This window comes from Manis javanica, chromosome 2, assembly GCF_040802235.1.
Source record: "Manis javanica isolate MJ-LG chromosome 2, MJ_LKY, whole genome shotgun sequence".
Lineage (NCBI taxonomy): Eukaryota > Metazoa > Chordata > Mammalia > Pholidota > Manidae > Manis > Manis javanica.
The window spans coordinates 29,131,758-29,150,238 of record NC_133157.1 but is presented as its reverse complement, the minus strand read 5'-3'; the positions used below and the strand labels follow the sequence as shown (position 1 = coordinate 29,150,238).

The 18,481-nt window shown below is 39.7% G+C and overlaps 1 protein-coding gene across 1 annotated transcript in view; it reads right to left on the bottom strand.

Annotated features, from left to right (window-relative positions):
- GRIN3A (glutamate ionotropic receptor NMDA type subunit 3A) overlaps window positions 1–18,481 on the bottom strand; it is a 139,248-nt gene that overhangs the window by 43,275 nt on the left and 77,492 nt on the right. The window contains exon 4 of the mRNA XM_037017707.2: window positions 3,142–3,287. Coding sequence (XP_036873602.2) covers window positions 3,142–3,287 — 146 coding nt within the window. The remainder of the gene's footprint in view (window positions 1–3,141; window positions 3,288–18,481) is intronic.

The following is an 18,481-nucleotide window of genomic DNA, read 5'->3' as shown; positions in this document are numbered from 1 at the left end:
ATCATTTAAAGTAGGTGTCCTTGAACTTTATCAGTGAATTGGATATGGGCTGGGCTCAAGATGCCGACAGACGCCTTGTCCATCCTTCATGAGTTGTCCCCAGTTTTATACACAGGCACAGAGACAGCCCAAGGCTGTGTCTCAGTACCGGCTAAGCTCCCACCTAGAAAGGAGCAAGGTAGGCAGAGTTCCAGAGGGAACTACTTAAAGTGGATGCAATAACTCTTTTGTTTTTAGCCACCTCAAATCCTTATTGGAAAGGTGTAGAGCACACATCCATTTCAGAAAGACTTTCCAGCCCTCAGCACTGTCCAAACAGCTTGGAAAAGAGAACAACTCTTCTCTATTCCATCTGGCTCAGTCATTCCTCTCTTAGAGCCAAAAATGAGGCTGTTGGAATTTAATACAAAGGAGTGACTTCTAACTCAGGGGAGAACATGGCTAAGGCCTATCAAAAATCTGAAAGGGAAAGACACCCCTAGAAAACTCAAAGATTCATTATTGGGCAAGACGTACATGTTTATTTGGATGACTTTGGACCATACATGGACATTTGTAAGTAGGTCAACTTCCCTTGTTGGTGCCAATGACCATTGCTTCCTCTTTCTACTCTTGCAGGAAGTGAAATAGCCAACCGAAAATGCATCCCTATTTCCAGGGTATGGATTTAAGATATAGTGAGGCCCATGTTTAACTTTCACCAAAATGAAACACACCTCCCAGCTCCACAGCTGCGGGAAGCTTCAGAAAGGATCGAGGATGTGACCTGCCTCCTAATCTGATGATGAGGAACCTTAATAGAATCCTGGCATTAAAACACATATCAAGCTACAAGATGTCTCTTTAATCAAAGTTTCACTGCCATAGTAGCAGAATGTACCTTGGGAGCTAGATAACAATAGTTATCATTTACCAATATTCTGCAAGTATTTGTGGTAGCCATAACCACAGAAAAAAATTGGGGTTCATTTTTTCTAACAATTCCTGAGGCCCAGTTTCAGTGGTATCCTTATATAACTACTCCTGATTTGGGACTGCAAAGTGGTTAGCCATTATAGAGAGTCTCTGGGAGCAATTAGCTCCCAGACTCCCATGGAGGCTGAGTCACTGGTGAGGCAGTGGCCCGGAGTGATCCAGGGACAAGTAGAAGCTAGGCTGGATGAATCACCCTTACCTTTGGCAGAACCGCTAGTTGTTTCTCCCATTATAGAATTATGCTCTGCCCTTTTGAACATTCATTGAATATATATACCACAGAAAAATATTCCTATGTAAACATACTCTAAGAAATTAATATTTTAATAGGGATTATTATCAGAATACCGTCTTTTCAGAAAACAGAGCCCTTAGTGGGTAGGACTAAGCCCAGGGGAGTTTTGAAGAGAGAGGGAAGGGACAGGTTTAACACAGGAACCTACCTTGTACAGGTGACTCCAGGGGTTGTGCCCTGTAGGGAGTAACAGTGGGGCTGTGGTTGCCTAGAGTGGTGGCTAAGAGCCAAGGCAGTGACTAAGCCAAAAGTAGAGAGAGAAGCCCAAAGATAAGAAGTGGGAGGGCATTCATGGTAAGCTCTGTCTATATGCAATTTCACCTCCCTTGGTGAATCACCTGGGAGCCTTTTAAATGCAGATTCTGGGATGCTCATTGGAACATGGACTCTTCTTTGAACACCAAGGACCTGCTTTCTGTTATGCTTCCAAGCTAGCCTGGAGCAGTAGTTGGGATTCCAGAGACCTAGTTCTAACTCTGACTCTGCCACTTGCTAGCTGTATTACCATGGACAAATTGCTTCTTTCTAATGATTTAATGATTTGCCTGCTTTCTAAAGATTTCTTCTCTCTGAGCTAGAGTGGGGCTAACTCTGAGTACTGGGGTCTTCACAGGTGAAGCCTCTGGAATAAATGGATACCCTGAGTGGAGTGGAGCTGGGACTGCTCAGCGGTTTGGCTCAGCCTTCCCATGGTGCCAGAAGAGCCCTGTTTGTCAGCCTTTACTATCTAGCTGGAGCCTCTGCTATCTCCCTGACATCTTACATTCTTTCTCAGCCATGAATTTGCCTGAAAGAGAGGACAGAGGAGCTGTGAGGCAAACAAGCACAAACATCTGTTGTAAAGTTTCCGTGTTCTTGAAAAACTGAAAGTGCCATTTCTTAGTGCTTAAACACTGTGTATGACTTTGCAAATCTGAAAGCACAAGGCTTCCTTGCAGACTCTGGTTAAAAGTCCACACATTGTTTTAAGAGCCTGTTACTAGACCTTTTGAGAAACTCAGAGCCCTTATGTCCTATGAAATCATTTATTTCCTTTCTTTCTCTCCAAGAGAACTGGAGATGGCAAGACCCACTGTCCATTGGGAAGGTTATTGTGGCTGACCAGAGAAGCCAGTTGCCTGGTGCCACACAATATTAGGGATTGGAGGTTTGAAGGTATGTCACTGCCCTGAGACCTCAGGCAGGAGGGAGAGGGCTGTTCACCCTTATGCTGTGGTGCTTATTAGGAGCCATTCCCTCCCTTCTCCCAGGCAGACTAGATGGGCAGATCCATAACTGCACCAACCTCCTTTGCACTCAGCTTCACTGAATTACAGGCTCTGATAATCTGCCATGGCAATGTGATTGCTCTTGATTGCTTCTCATAAATTCTGATGAAAAGGCTGCAGGCATGGGAATCATTGCCTTATTTCCTTTCTACAGGAAATCTCTCAGATAAATCCCATTTCCTTGTGGCAAGAAGAGACAGTCCATGGGGTTAGAGATTCACTGTGAAGGAAAGGGCTGCTTTGGGAGACTATATCCTCTGGCCACATTCCCTGAGTGTTTGATCATTTCAGCACTGTTGTTTTTTGAAGTGACCTCAAGCCAACATTTATTTCCCCCACCATCTGCTACACTAATGACCCCACTGGCACTTTGAGCAAAGCTACTTCCAATGTGGGACTATATAGGTAACTAGTAATCTAGGTCACATAATTAAATGTACACTATTCCACATTGTCCTGGATCTCACACAGGGTGAGGGATTACTGAACACACAGTGGGTATATTTAGCTGTCATTTTTTTAAAAAAAGCAACAAGGTCTACATCAATAGCTAGGACTTCTCTTTCAGTGAGAGCCTTTTGGATTCCAGAGGTTGACACTCACTTTAGATTATCCACTCCATCGGGGGTGGTTGGTACATTGTACCTTCTCATGTACTCATGCATCTCCGGGAAGCTTTGCCTCACATAATCTTCAGCACTGCTTTCCCGGACCGTTCCAAAGCGGAAGCCTTGGGAGGGATGATGTAGCTATGAGGGAGGAAAGACATGTCTTTAATTTAAATCATTCTTAAAATTGTTTTCAAAATTTTCCTTTCCTATCTTTCTTTGGAATCTAATAATGATTTTGAATTTTTAAACATACACAGTCATAAACATGTACATAGAAATGTGCAGACATAGGTAGATGCTTTTCATATCCCAGCTTTCACATGGGTAACTGTTCTATCTTCACAAGCAAACAGATGGAAACCACAAACAGAAAATGCAGAACAGTTTTCTGCTTTATACTGAGAACCTATCAGAATTCTTTAGAAACTGTATAAACTGGCATGTAGAATTAACCTTATAACTAATTGCATATCAGATAAAGTATAAAGTTAAGATAATAAAGGTTGTACTCCTCCTTGGTCAGAGCTACACAAAGGCCAAGTTAAAACTTTGCATCCTGAGATTGAAATATACCAGACCCAAATCTCTTCTATGTTTATCTGTCTTGGTAAGTTTGCTGGATTTATTTTTGGTGTTATAATGAAATGCTCTTTTCCCTTTAAATAACTGTATTATCCAGAGCTGAGTCATGCTGTATATTACGCACAAGTGGAACGGTAGGTAAGACAGTTAGGTGTAACAGAGGAGATGGGTAGCAGGAGTGGACCCAGTAATGTCACAGTTCTCTGGGATACAAGTTCTGCAGAGGCTTTCTGTCATGAAGGATAATAAAGATACTGCACATGTAGAACTGTAGGACATTATTACATGAGAGTTTTAGAGAAGTGTTAATGTAGAATCTAGACTTGGATTATCTCAAATTTAAGAATGAACAGGGAATAATAGTTCAACCACTGTGGAAAGTAGTATGGAGTTTCCTCAAAAGACTCAAAATAGAAATACCATTTGACCCAGGAATTCCACTCCTAAGAATTTACCCTAAGAATGCAGCAGACCAGTTTGAAAAAGATATATGTACCCCTATGTTTACTGCAGTGCTATTCACCATAGCCAAGAAATGGAAGCAACCTAACTGTCCATCAGTAGATGAATGGATAAAGAAGATGTGGTACATATACACAATGGAATATTATTCAGCCATAAGAAAACAAATCCTACCATTTGCAACAACATGGATGGAGCTAGAGGGTATCATGCTCAGTGAAATAAATACTGAGCATAATACAGGCAGAGAAAGCCAAGTACAAAATGATTTCACTCATCTGTGGAGTATAAGAACAAAGAAGAAAACTGAAGAAGCAAAACAGCAGCAGACACAGAAACCCAAGAAGGGACTAACAGTTACCAAAGGGAAAGGGACTGGGGAGAATGGGAGGGAAGAGAGGGATAAGGCAGGGGGTAAAGAAAGGGGGCATTATGATTAGCATGTATAGTGGGGGGGCACGGGGAAGGCTGTACAACACAGAGAAGACAAGTAGTGATTCTACAGCATCTTACTATGCTGATGGACAGTGATTGTAATGGGGTATGTAGGGGGGACTTGGTGATGGGGGGAGTCTAGTAAACATAATGTTGCTCATGTAATTGTAGATTAATGATACCAAAAAAAAAAAGAATGAACAGAGATTGGGCCATACTATAAAAATAACTGAATATCCTGCAGTTAGCGGTATTTCACTGAATACACATCTCCGCAATTGTTATGTTAATGTCTCTGCTACTTTTCTGTTCTGTTTCCTGCTAATATATTTGATATCATTGGTTCTGACCTGAAACCCCAGGGACAGGAATCCATGGAAAGGCCTCATGGTGTTTATGAAGTTCCTGAAATTGTAGGAAGCATTTTATGTAAATGTGTACTTTTAATTTTCTTCTATAAGGGAGACATTACAGAGTTTCATTTTTTAATAATTAAGTTTTCAAGTTGTTTACGACCCCAAAAGGTTAAGAAGTTACTGAATATGGTAACAAGTAACTTATATATATATATATAAGTCATTTTTAAAAACAGTGCTTGGCACGTCTTAGATGAGTGATAAATACTGGTATAGTAAGTCATCATTATTAACAGGAAATATATATATATATTTAAAGATTTTTGTTAGAATGAACTCACTTGTCTTTTAAAATCTTCTCCTTAAGGCTTAGACCCCCTCACCATTCTCCCAATAGCACACTGCAGCCCTATAGCTTGAGCAACACAACCTAATCAGCATTCTGTCTGTCTAATACCTATTCATTATAAAGGCCCAGAGCAAGACTTTCTATGTGAAGGCTTTGGTCCTAGGTCCTATCTAGCTTCATCCTCCTATCCAGAATAATGAAACCAAAAATAATTTACTGCTTATCTATCCATGCTGATACAGCACCTGGCACACATATAATGTGTTTGTAGTTCAGGTATTTAGCCATCTTCCACACTTCTCATGTATTATCTCCTTTGATCCTCCCAAGAAACTTGTGAGGTATTTCTATCATCTTCCTTTTGTAGAGGAAGAAACTAAAGCTTAGAAAGTTTGTCATTTGCCCGAGGGTTATAGAGCTAGTAAGTGCTGCACCTGGGACTGGAACCCAGATGGTCTAATTGTGAGCTTCTGAATACTGTGAACATGCTCTGACACTAAGTCATACTGACTCACGGTCTTGACGTGACAGAACTTGCTACTTCTGTGCCAGGCAGTGGGCTAAGGGCTTTAAATATTTTTAATCCTCACAGTAACCCTGCAAGATAGATGTCATCTTCTTATTTTACAGATTAGGGCACTGAGGTCTGTGTAAAGTAACCATCAAATTCTCATAGCCTAGCAATCAGCAAGACTCAGCCCACGTTTTTAGGTCTCTTAACAGGCTGAGTTTGATTCGCTTAGCTATCATCACTCCCTGTTAGGACCCTTGGTGCCTGACAGGTGCTCTATACCTGTTTGTCAAATTAATGAATTTTAGCATTTTCTTCTTTCCTCTCTATATCTGTTTAGTTTCTACTCATCCTCTCAGTTCAGGCAGCACTTCCCCAACTTGCTGTCTGTGCTAGATTCTCCTTCCAGAAGCCCTCCTAGTACCGTAACGTTGTTTTGTAGACCTTAATCACAGTTGCACTTTTTAAATTTAAATGTGGCTTAGTTTACTTTTAATGTCTATATTTCCAGCTTCTTCACTGGACTGATGCTCCATGTGGAACACTGATTACCCATTGTATTCCAAAGCTTTTCATCGTGTTGTTGCTCAATAAAATTGAGTGGCTTGATGAGTGACTGACTAATAACTATTCTTTGAACCCAGAGGAAGATGAGAGCTTTGTCATCTTATCTGGCACAAAAGGTGCTAACAATACAGCCTACAACTCAGGCTTTCAAAATGAACCCTCCTTAAAAGAACCTTAGGTCAGTAATTACAATATATGGATATATTTTCTTATATATGAAAAGAATCCCTTTCAGAAGTCCATTTTCTCACATTTGGTTGTGGCAATACTTGTATGGTTTATGAACTATTTCTAGGCAAATTCTGGGCTTCTTTTCTCCACGGTTTGCATCAGTACACCATTCCTTCCTAAAACACTGGGAGGGGTTGGGAGTCAGCAGATCCAGGCTCAGAATTCAGTGGAGGGCAAGCCCTTTGTGTTTTTCCTCTCCGTGCCCTTCCATGGCCTTTCACTCGTGGGTTCCCACATCTCCCTTACAAGGCTTTAGAGCATTTTGATAGCCTGACAGGGACTCAGGGAGATTTTACAAACACTTGCCCCTCTCTAGTCCAAGCCACTGTCATGTCTGCCCTCTGCACATTCTCTCTCTTCCCCTCCAATTGAGGCAGAGTAATCCTCTTAAGAGCCCAAAGCTGATCATGTCACTCACTCAACACCTATTGCTTAACACCTATCAATAGCTCCCAGGTGCCCTGGGATAGAGACAAAACTCCTTCTATGGCCTCGAAGGCTCAGCATGATCTTCCTCCCGCCTCTTCTTTCCAGCTTTGTTTCTCTACTCCCCTTAGCCTTCTAAGCTTTAGCCAGTTGAACTCTTCCAACATATTCTTTTTGCTTGATCACAGCTCTTACCATAGTCTTCCCTCTGCCTGGAATGCTCTTCTTCTTCAACCCTGTTTTTCCTTTGTGGAGCTAACTCTTAGTTACTTCCTCAGAGAAGACTTACCTACCCCTAGACTAGATTAGGCCCCGTGTAACACCCTCCGCTTGTACCCTGCCATTTTACATAGTATTGATAACACTTGGACTTATTTATTCAATTCTGATTTTCCAGCTAGTTTAGGATTCCACAAGGGCAGGGCCTATTACTATCTCATTTACGTGGTCCTACGTCTTCAACAAATGCTAGCTGTTACTGCTACCACCACCACCACCACCATCACTGTTACACAACAAACAGTGCTTGGCACGTCTTAGATGATTGATAAATACTGGTATAGTAAGTCATCATTATTAACAGGAAATTCTCAGGTTAAATATATTACAAATTTGATATTTTTGTACTTCATGCTGTCTTTCTTTCCTTTTAAAAATGAAAAATTTCTCTTTAATTCTTCTATACATTCTTTCAAAATGAGGTATATATTGCTGTGTGTGAGATTCTAATGGAAAAAAAACCCCAATGGGCTACTCAGCAGTCACAGAGTATTAGAATCAGAAAAGGGATCTAAGAAATGATTGATTCAAGCTGATGAACTAGCACAGTCCATCCTGTGCCTCCATGTGGTGTGTAATTCAAACAGCCAGGGATGTCAGAAAGCCTGCATCAAGGAGGGAGGATAAAAGTATACAAAGAGCTAAAGCTTTGGGCTGCATTACAACTATCACCGGGAAGTAGCAGAGAGAGAAAAATTTCTTTAAAGTTTCAGCTAAATATTTCACCAGCTCTTCCAATTCTGTTTATATGTATGCCAACCTCTTCAGACCTTAGGGAAATATCTAAGATTAAACTATCTATTTGTATGTGAATTGTTCAGTATTAGTGAAATATTGAACTCTACCTAATGCACCTACATGGAAAATAATCAGATAGACATTTTGCAGAAAGCAGAGAAGTGGTTCAAAATAAAATGGAAGCATACTCAAGAAATAATCAAGCTGCTATGTGCAAGATAGATGTGATGCTTTAGGTTAAAAAACAACCTCAATGTTTCGTATTTTTGTTTAAGGTTTATATTTGTATTTATCTGAGACTGTACTTAAATAATAAATGGAATGTAATTACTAGATCTGATTTAGTGTCCTTTGGAGCTGGGTGGAAAGGGCTATTCTTAACTTGCCCAGTGCAATGGGATATACTAGTTCCTCCATAGCTACCCCCCACCCCATGGCATTATTTTATTCACTTGAAACCTATGATCTCTATAATATGGGCTGGTCTCAGATTCTGAGGGGCTTTAAAAAAGTCATTAAATGACTTGAATTCACCTTCTGATACCTGAACCCTTCATAGCAAAACTAAATATACCACCTGGAGTTTCTTCAAAATATAGATGCTGATTCATTAGGTCTAGGTTGGAGCCTGAGAGTCTTCATTTCTAACAAGCTCCAGTTGATGCTGATACCTTAGTTCATGGACCAGACTTTGAATAGAAGGCATTACTTCTAACATCACTATTAAATGCTTGTTAAATCTCTGCTTGAATATCTCCAGTGACAAGGAATCACTCCTCTTGAAGCATATCATCTGTATAGGAAGGATGACTTTGTGTGTCACCTAATCGGTCTATACATTTGAATATATAACAATAATAATAATAATAATGACAAATAATGGCTAATATTTTCAAATATTTACTGTGTAATAATACATTTAAATCTAATGAGATTGCTGTTTTTATTATTCATTATGACATATGAAGAACTGCAATTCAGGGAGATTCAGCACACTGTCTAAGACCAGCAGGTGATAAATTAAGATTTGAATCTGACCATGTCTGACTTGAAGCCTTTGCCCTTATCTAGCATTACATTCTGCCTTTATAGATTTGTGTTATTGTCCAAGATTTGGCAACAACTTCAAATACATTATCTGTCTGCATTGTAACTTCAAAAGTAATTTTGGTTATTTAAGGTGTGGCCATGAAATTTACATTGCAAACTAGGACACTTCTTTAAAATGGGAAACTACTGATTATTATAAAAGTACAACAGACACAGCAGGATTGTTTCCATCAAATAGGGATGTGTGCCTACTCAGTTACTGAAATTCAGAAAACTGAAAAACAAGGCTGGAAATTATGTTCCTGAGCCCTACCCAGTATCTCCCTAATGTGAATTACTGAATACATTTTATGTTGCAATTCTTTTTTCCATGTTACTTCCATTTACTTCTATAGACGTTAGGTTCTCCATTTAAATGTAATCATGTTACTACTTCTCTCATTGTTAGACTGAAGCCCTCTATGTTAGGTCAGCTAATCTCTAGTCAACAACATTCTTTGACATCCTGTCTGATTTATATGAGCTTTAGCCCAGGTCCTTCAGATAGCTTGAGTCATTGCATCAAATCCCTTGTTTAGAGTAGAGATCAGCAAACTATGCCCCATGGGCCACATCCAGCCTGCCACCTGCTTGTAAATCAAGTTGTAAAACATAGCCATGCCCATTCATTTACATATCGCCTATGGCTGCTTCTGCACTGCAACAGTTGAATAGATGTGAAAGAGACCATATGGTTTCACAAAGCCTAAAATATTACTAACTGGACCAAACAGAAAATGTTTGTCAGCTTGTGGTATAGACAATATTGATCTAACTATCGCCTTGACTTACTATTTCAAATTTTCCTCTCCTAAAGTCCCACCAGTCACTTACAAGATCCCACCTTTGCAAGTGAATGAACAGAGGTAGGTTTGACAAATCTCAGCAGGCTTCTTGGCTCTGCTCAGGTTTAGGCTTTAGGATGATGACACGTGTCATTTCTACCACATGGAGTATCAATCTCCCAACAGAAGGTCCCGACTATTACACTTCTTTGTTTCTAGGACCAGTTAATAGGAAAGCTCTGGTCATAAAATTTCAAATTCAAGCATTAGTATGATGCTTAGATTAATTTTAAATTTAATCTTAAATCCCAGGGGAGGTGCTACTGAGCCAACCTCCACAGGCCTGAAGTTATAAGAACTGACCAGCGATACACTGACTCACTGTAGCTGAGTTATTTCTCATCTGCGTCTTTGTCACCTTCTTCCATTCCTTGTCCTTTTGATGCAGACTTTGTGTATCTGCCATCTCATCAAAGCTAGAGTTATTTATTATTTCTATATTATTTCCTCCACTCTTTTAATAGTGGGTTTAGCTAACCCTTACTGAATGTCTCCTTCATCCCAGGCACTGTGCCAGGATCTTAAATTTATCACTTCATTTAGGCCTCACGGCACTGTTGTTGGACATATAATCATTATCCCCATTATAAAGATGGGTGAACTGAAGCTTGAAGTGGCTTACCAACTTGCTCAAGGCCGCACAAGCAGGAAAATGTCAGATCAAGGCACTTCTGAATCCAGAACTTCTGAATCTAGAAACCTGAGAACTTGTACTATGAATCTCTCGTTTGTACTGTCTTCAGGAAAAATTCTTTTTTGGGAAGCTATAGATAAGACAGGCATTCCGCAAACCTCAGGGTCAGTTTCATCCAAACAGCCAGTGCCAGCTTAAATGAGACAGAGCCCATACCCATTGGATTTTTAAACAATGGCGTTATCATGGTTATAGCAATAGCAGTAAAAACAGCAACATTTGAACTGTGCTGTTTGCAAAACTCACTCATGGGTATTATTCACTTACAAGGCACAAGAAGCCTGAGGGCTTCTGTGTTCTATTCATAAAAGGTAAAACACAAGGTGGTTGGATTGGCCAAGCTTCCTATGAAACAAGCACATTCACCCTGTATCTGGGTAGAGGGTCAAACACCTGCGCTCCATACCCAGCAGCCTTGGAGTGGCTCTGAGGACCGAGCCCTGCTCCTTCTCCCTAGCCAGCACCGCCGTGTCTTCACACACATCTCTGCTGCCGCCCTGGCCATCTAATGCTTCTTTCATCTGCTCTACTTAGGTTACACCTGGGGCTAGGGACTTAACGTGAGAGATGTCAAAGTAGGGGAGCCTGTAAAAATATGGAGTATAGGCCAGAGGAAAGATGAGAAGCTGGAGGACATGCTAGTCCATTCATTTATCTTACGGCTAATAGTATGGGTGGATCCCATATATTAGGCACTCCCCAGGTGTGAAGCACTGTGAAACCTTAACATGAATTCTATAATTTAAAGCTCATAACAACCCTATCAGGTATTTTTATCATCACAAAACAACCACATAAGAAACTAAGGCTTGCATTTAAATAACTTGCCCAAGATCACTCAGCCAATAAATGAATAGGAGGGTTCTGAACTTAGACTCCAGAACCTTTACATCTAAACATTCGACTCTACTACTTTCTGATCTATACAATAAGGAGATTTGGGCCCAGAGTGAGTAAGGTGAAGAAGGGACTTGCTCCACATTACACACATACTGCAAAGGAGAGGTTGAAAAAATCCTAGCTCAGGTCCGAATATGATCCTGTTGAATGTTTAATCCATTCCCCAAATGAATATGGCTGATAAAAAAAATTGTTTTTTATTTCTTCTTTTTGGTATGCTATATTCAACAACACTTCCCCATCTACTATTTATAAAATGGTATGTTTCTAAGCTTTCTTTCTTTCTCTAAAAAAGAATTTCCTGAACTAAATTTGCATAGTGATATCCGTGAACTGGCACTGTACTACTCATTGACTGCAAGTCCTTGGTATCTTTCTGTCTCATGTATAGTAATTCAAGGTAGGGCCTATTATCAGGGTCTTTATAGTGTCAAGCCTTTATGGAGACCAAACCAAAGAATTACAGGAATTCTACAGGGGAATCACCGTTATTCTTTTCTACCCATGTCTTGTTCCACTTCTTTCATGTATGTCAATTTCTTTCACCTCTTCTCTGGCCCTGGGGTCAAGGTCTTATTCTATTTATCTGGGTTTTCTATCCTTTCCCCTTCACTGAGACCCCTCCAATTGTCTTATTAAAAAATCCCTTTCAAATCATATTCTATGTTGAGTGGTCTTTTGAGGCTAAGTCCATCTCTCCCTTATACATCAGACTAATTATTTTACTACTGGTACTACCAACACTACTGGTTATTTCCAAATAATGAAGCCTGGAGTACTAATAACCACAGTGGTGGTGATGATACAGCTCACCATGTGCCAGACACTGTTCAAATGCTTCAGACAGACTAACTTTAATTCCTTACAGCAATCCAATCAAGCCGACTATCATCATATCCACTGTATAGATGGGAATCCTGAGGCACAGAGCCACTAACTAACTTGTTTAAGGTATGGAGCCAGGAAGGGACAGAACTGGGTAGCCCATGTCACTCCACTGTTTATGCTCTTGACCATTATAGTACTTAGTACAAAATTTTTGGCTTTATCAGCTATTCCCTTAACTACTGTGAGACTCAGTTCCCTTATCTGAAAGATGGTTAACTGAAGGAGGTCAGCCATTATACATGAGTCCAACAGTCAATTACAGAGGCTTAACTAGCTCCTAACCATCAGTTAATACCAGCAGGTGCCATTTACTGTGCTGATTATATGCACGGACCCTCACATGCATCATCTCACTTCAGTCTTCCTATACCCCTGCAAGGTAGGTTCTATTAATAGCCCCAGTTCATGGATGGGGAAAATGAAGCTCAGAGACATGAAACAACTTTCCCCAGGCTCCTCAGCCCATGCTGCTGGAGTGAGCCATTGCACACGCTCATCAACAGACTCCGGAACCCAAGTACATGTAAGATCTTGTCTTAATGGGGTTTTCAAAGGTAATTATGATCATAATGCAATTACTTCAGAACCATAACCCCTCTAAAGATGTGACTCCACAGTAAATGGCAGAACTGGGGCTTGAACGAGGTCACCTGAGGCCAGAACAGAACCTCTTACAAATAAAGGAAGATCCATTATGCCTGTGGCATCAGAACAACCCTGGCTTTTTGTTTATGTAATTGACTTGCTATCCAGCCAAACTTCAAGGTGAAAAATGACCTGTGGACTGTGAACTCAAACTTCTCACTTGACTCATTGCTTATCACCAGCAGTTCTCTATCCTGCAGAATGAGCAGGCAGTAAGGTCCTTGCTGAACCTAGAGTCAGCACTTCTGGGCTGATTAAATGCAAATGAATGATTAACAGCTATAAATTTGCCTCCAGACTAGTGATGTAAGCTTCTTGGCACAACTCCACCCAAATCCTTGTAGCATAGGATCTTGTTTTCATGCCAGTTTTTATTTAATTATATAACCAAGGAAAATTAAACATTAAGGCATGCCCAATTTGGTCTTCATTCAGGGTGGGGTGGGGACAAAAGTCCAGTAGGAGGTTTAGCCCAAAGGTTGGATAATCCTACAGCATGGATCCCAGGAAATCAGCCTCTCAAGAGAAGCTGCTCAAGCAAAACAGACAGACAGACAAATGCTACCGAGTAACTTTAAGAAGATAAATCCTTTCCTCTTGCTTTCGTTTTCTCTTAGGCTAGCCCTTGGTGGTAACTTGAGCTGTATCTTATAGTTTTATTTGCTGTGGTTGAATAGCCAATCTATCTTTGCCCTGGAGTGCTCAGGGAATTAGTGATTGAGCCATGATGATGGGAGAGCCCTCAAAAATTCAAGCATCGATTATGAATAAACGCATATGCCTCTTCTCTCCCCCTCTACCAGGGCAGCCCGCCTGTAGCAGGGCTTCCAGTTTTTCCACTTGAGACTGTCTCCCAGCTTATGACTGAGCTGGTGTTTACTTATCTTCCTTTTTTGGTTCTGCACATTTGCTCCTGTTAAATGAATCACAAAAACAGCACAACTAAAGTAGCATTTTGCTTTGTGAGCCAAGCATCAGAGGGCAGTAGCCAGCTGAGTTTGAAATGGCACTTCGTTTCCCCTTTTTTTTGCAAGTTTGAGAACATTTTCCTGTAGCAATAAAGAAAACAACCCACATGCAATGATTAATAAAGTTTGCTGTTGAGGAAAATGAGGATCAGCAAGATCAAGCAATTTGGCCAAGATTAGATGACTAAGGGGAGCTATTTACACACATACACACATTTAACTTATTGAACTTGTGTGTTACTTTTGGAACTAAACCTGAATGTTTGCTCCAGTTCCACTATCTTGAGTAATGTTTACAGTGAACAATCTAGGAGCATAAAATGAGATTGTGATTCATATGCAGAAACTGGAAATGCAGATTTATGAACTGTAGTTACTAGTTAATAGACAGTAGCTGTAAACGTTTAGTAGATTGCAGCTGTAAACACTTAGTATTTGATAAATGAGTAAGCTAATAATGCAGAGAAAGAAAAAACACAAGTTGACTCAGAACCTGAAAGTTCATGATGTTAATTAATCTACACTGAGTTTAAAAAGCATGTGTTCTAAAACAAGTTAATGTATCTCATTGGCTTAAAAAAACTAACCATAAGTGGAAGCTACTTGATTGTTTTAAAATCAGCATCTGTTATATCAGTACACATTAAAAATAAAATATTTTTAGCTAAAAATTGATTAAAAATTTGTTTACTTATTAAATCATTCCTTTCTCTTTTTTTGATTCCTATTCTAACTGATAATTTTCAGATAAGCAGGCTGACTTGCAAATAGACCATTTCTTCCCAGAATTATAGAAAGTTAGACCTAAGGTGCTGTTAGACCCATTTGATTCAAATCCTTAATTTGCAGATGAAGAGCCTCAAAATTGACCAATGTTAAGTGACCTTTCCAAGACCAAAGACTTGATTATGGCAAAGTTGTGATCAGAACCAAGTTTCTTGGACTTGTGAGATTACAGTAAGTCATGCACCTAAAAATAAAGTGTGAATACACAGATATTTAAGGACAAAAGCTGAACAGAAGCAACCCTGAAAATTTGTATCAATATTTAAGCTGTTGAAATGGAAATCATGGAAAAACTTAACTAGCTTCACTTTATGGAAAATTTTCAAATATACCTTCATTTATTTAATACCACGTATAGTATGTGAACCTATTCTCATATATTTTATTTTATTCTCATTGTAAGATGCAAACATTTTATGGCATAGGACATCATAATCATAGTATCTCTTTTTCCTCCCTGATTCTACGTCTTTTCTAGAAGTAGCCATTGCTGATATGTATGTGGTTACATGAGTGTTCTTGAGCTCACCTGCCCCTTTAAGGGGCTGAATTTGGTATTTAGACATCCTTTTTGGATTACAGCCTAGAAAATGTACCAGCCATGTTTGAGATCATTGTTTTGTCTAAGGAAGGTGAAATAGAAATTTAAGTTTAAATATTGGCTAGTTTGCTGCTGTGCAGACCACAAAGAGTGATGCCCATCTCTAGACTTCCATTGTAACTTTCTTTGTTATTTGTCTATTTATTCTCAACTAAAGAAGTTCAAAAACACTGTCCAAACACAATACCTGTCCTCCCAACTGCCCTGGGATGTCAGAAGGGAGGAATTATTATGTCCTTCATTTACAGAACAGGAAGTCAGACTCTAGAGGCATTAGTGGGTGCAGTCTATTGATTGTATTAATGGCTTCAATTTTCTCCCCACTGTGATTAACACTTTTTGTCATGCCCTGTCCTCCTCTTTGACTCTGGTTCCAGCCAGGTGACTTACTTTGGTCACTAGGAAGTTAGCTTACATGATGTAAGCAGTTTTGGAAAGTGCTAGCAGTTTTCCACTTGTGTTATAGCTCTCTGCTCTTCCCATGAGAAGGGCCTACCTGGATTAACCTGCTGGAAGATGAGACAGATGGAGCAGATCTACATGACCCCAGCAAATACTGAAGCCATGCCAGATCAGCCAATAGCCCAAGGACCCCCAAATAAGTGAGCCTAGACTAGGTCAGCTGAACCTGGCAAATTTGTGAGCTATATAAACGCTTTTTGTTGCGTGCCACTTTTGTTTTGGGATGGTTTGTTACACCGTATTATTGTAAGAACAGGTAACCGATACATTGGTAACAACTGCAAAATAGAATCCAGAAATACAATAAGATCTGTCTCTAGACCTAGTGTTCATGTGTTTTGATCCAATTTTACCTTTCTGTATTTGCACAAGTTACTGCCTCTGCCTGGAATTCCCATTTTCGTTCCTCTTATTCTTTAAAATTCAGATTAGGTGCATCAAGTTTTAGAAGCCTTCTCTGATCTTCCCAAAATGAGTTAACTATCCTGAGGGACCATCCTCTTCCTTTTGCATATTTTTATAATTTCACTAATCACAGTATAATGCAATTAGTTGTTTACTTGAATATGTTTCTCAAAGGAATATGAGTTTCTCTGAAATCTTTAAGAATTCACCACAACTGCCTCAGCAACATTTTTGGAATTATATTAATTGGTAGAAAGAAAAACAAAGAAGAAATAAATGACTTACTGCCAAAAGATTTCAAGCATATTTCTGATTTGGTCTCACCTGCCACCTAAGTTGGGATCTCAGGGTCAAGCGAAAAGCTCAAGAACAAAAAAATCCATTAATTTAGCACATATCATATACCTGTGTACCAGTTGATTATCACCATGAATAACATAGCATCTCTACTCCTAAGGAGTAAAACAACTAACAAAAAGACAATAGGAATTACAGATAGTGATAGATTAAAGAAAGGAAGAGAAAATAATGGTACCATGAGGTAGAGAGTTGGGGCAAGGCTACTTTTGACAGGGTAGTTAGGATTCCTAACACCCTCACTGGATACCTGGTGGTGAACACACTTCCTTCCCTAATTTCACTGAATTGTTGTAATCTTAACTTGATTATACATCTTCTGAGGACAAAATTGTGTGTATTGTTCTTTGTATCTTTCACAGACTTTAGGCATGGAGAATAATTTAATGGCTGATTTATTAATCTGATAAAGAGGGGCACAAAGTTCGTGCGTGCGTGCGTGTGTGTGTGGGGGTGTGTGTGTCTTTTTTTTAGATTTTAAAATTTATGCCACCAGCTTGGAGGGCAATTATAAGTCCATAAATTCTATAAATAAATTTCATATTCCTTGGTAATACTTCTAGGCTTCTTCTGAGATTTCCTATTTTAAAATGGTCACAGGTTTTATTTTAAGAAGTATATCAAAGCATAAATCTTGAATGCCATGAATGTTGGCTGTAAATCTTCCTGGAGAAGTCAAGGATGTGTTTGGTCTTGTCCTGTTGTTAAGAGATATGAGAAAAATAGAGTGAATCCTCAGCCCTTATATCAGGTATCATCTATGTTATTCCTTCACATGCTCCTTCACCTTTATCCTTCATCTGCAACTCTGGAAATTTAAGTAATTACAGAACACTGATGCAAGCCAGCCACTGTGCTCAGGGAGTTTACATATATTATCTCATAATTGCCTGAGGACCATGCTATGAGTACATATTATTTTCAATTCTATTTCTTAGGCAAGGAATATGAAGCTTAGACTTTAAGTACCTGGCCTGGGATGGATCACAAAGCCCAGTTATGTAGCAGAGAGAAGATTGAAATGCAGATTTTCTGACTTAGAGATCTTTCATTTTTTTCCAGCATATTGAGTGCCAGGCTCTGTACTAGGTTCTGAAAACACAAAGATGATCAAAATGGCATGGGGTGTTTCCAGGTCACCGCATGAACCTCAGAAGAGAGGGAGAAGAGAAAATGAAAGAGTGGGTTGGTATTCTGTGTAGCAGTTTGCCTATATGGAGCACCTTTTGCACTGAATTTCTTGGAGAGCCAGCAGTTCCTAACATCCTCCTCTCCCCAAAGGCGTTGTCCCCTAGTGATGGAATTGACTGCCAGTGGGTTGATGTGGGACCCCAGGCAGGGAGCCCTGTGCAATGTCCTCGGGCTGGAGTTTTCATGTTTTCCTCAACCTCCTTGGACCAGGGACACCTGGGATGTGGGCATGCTAATGAGCTTTCCTATTTTCCTTCAGTGAAAACTAGTCAAGTAAACTTGTCTATAGGCTTGGTTTTCTATCAGCATTTAGATTTTATGTATTCAAACTTTCCTCTAATATGCATAATTGCTATAAGAAAAAGTCTGTAGAAGAGCCATGAATTACAGCTTTTAGAACGAACACTGCAGTTAATGTTGCAAGACAGCTTCCATTATAATCCTGTTTTCACATCCTCGTGATTTTTTATGGGGGTGGGGGAGGGTTTTCCTTTGAGCTAAAATTTTCCATAGTTTGACTCAGCCCAAAGTGATTTTCAAAAACGAAACATTTGCACAAATGTCT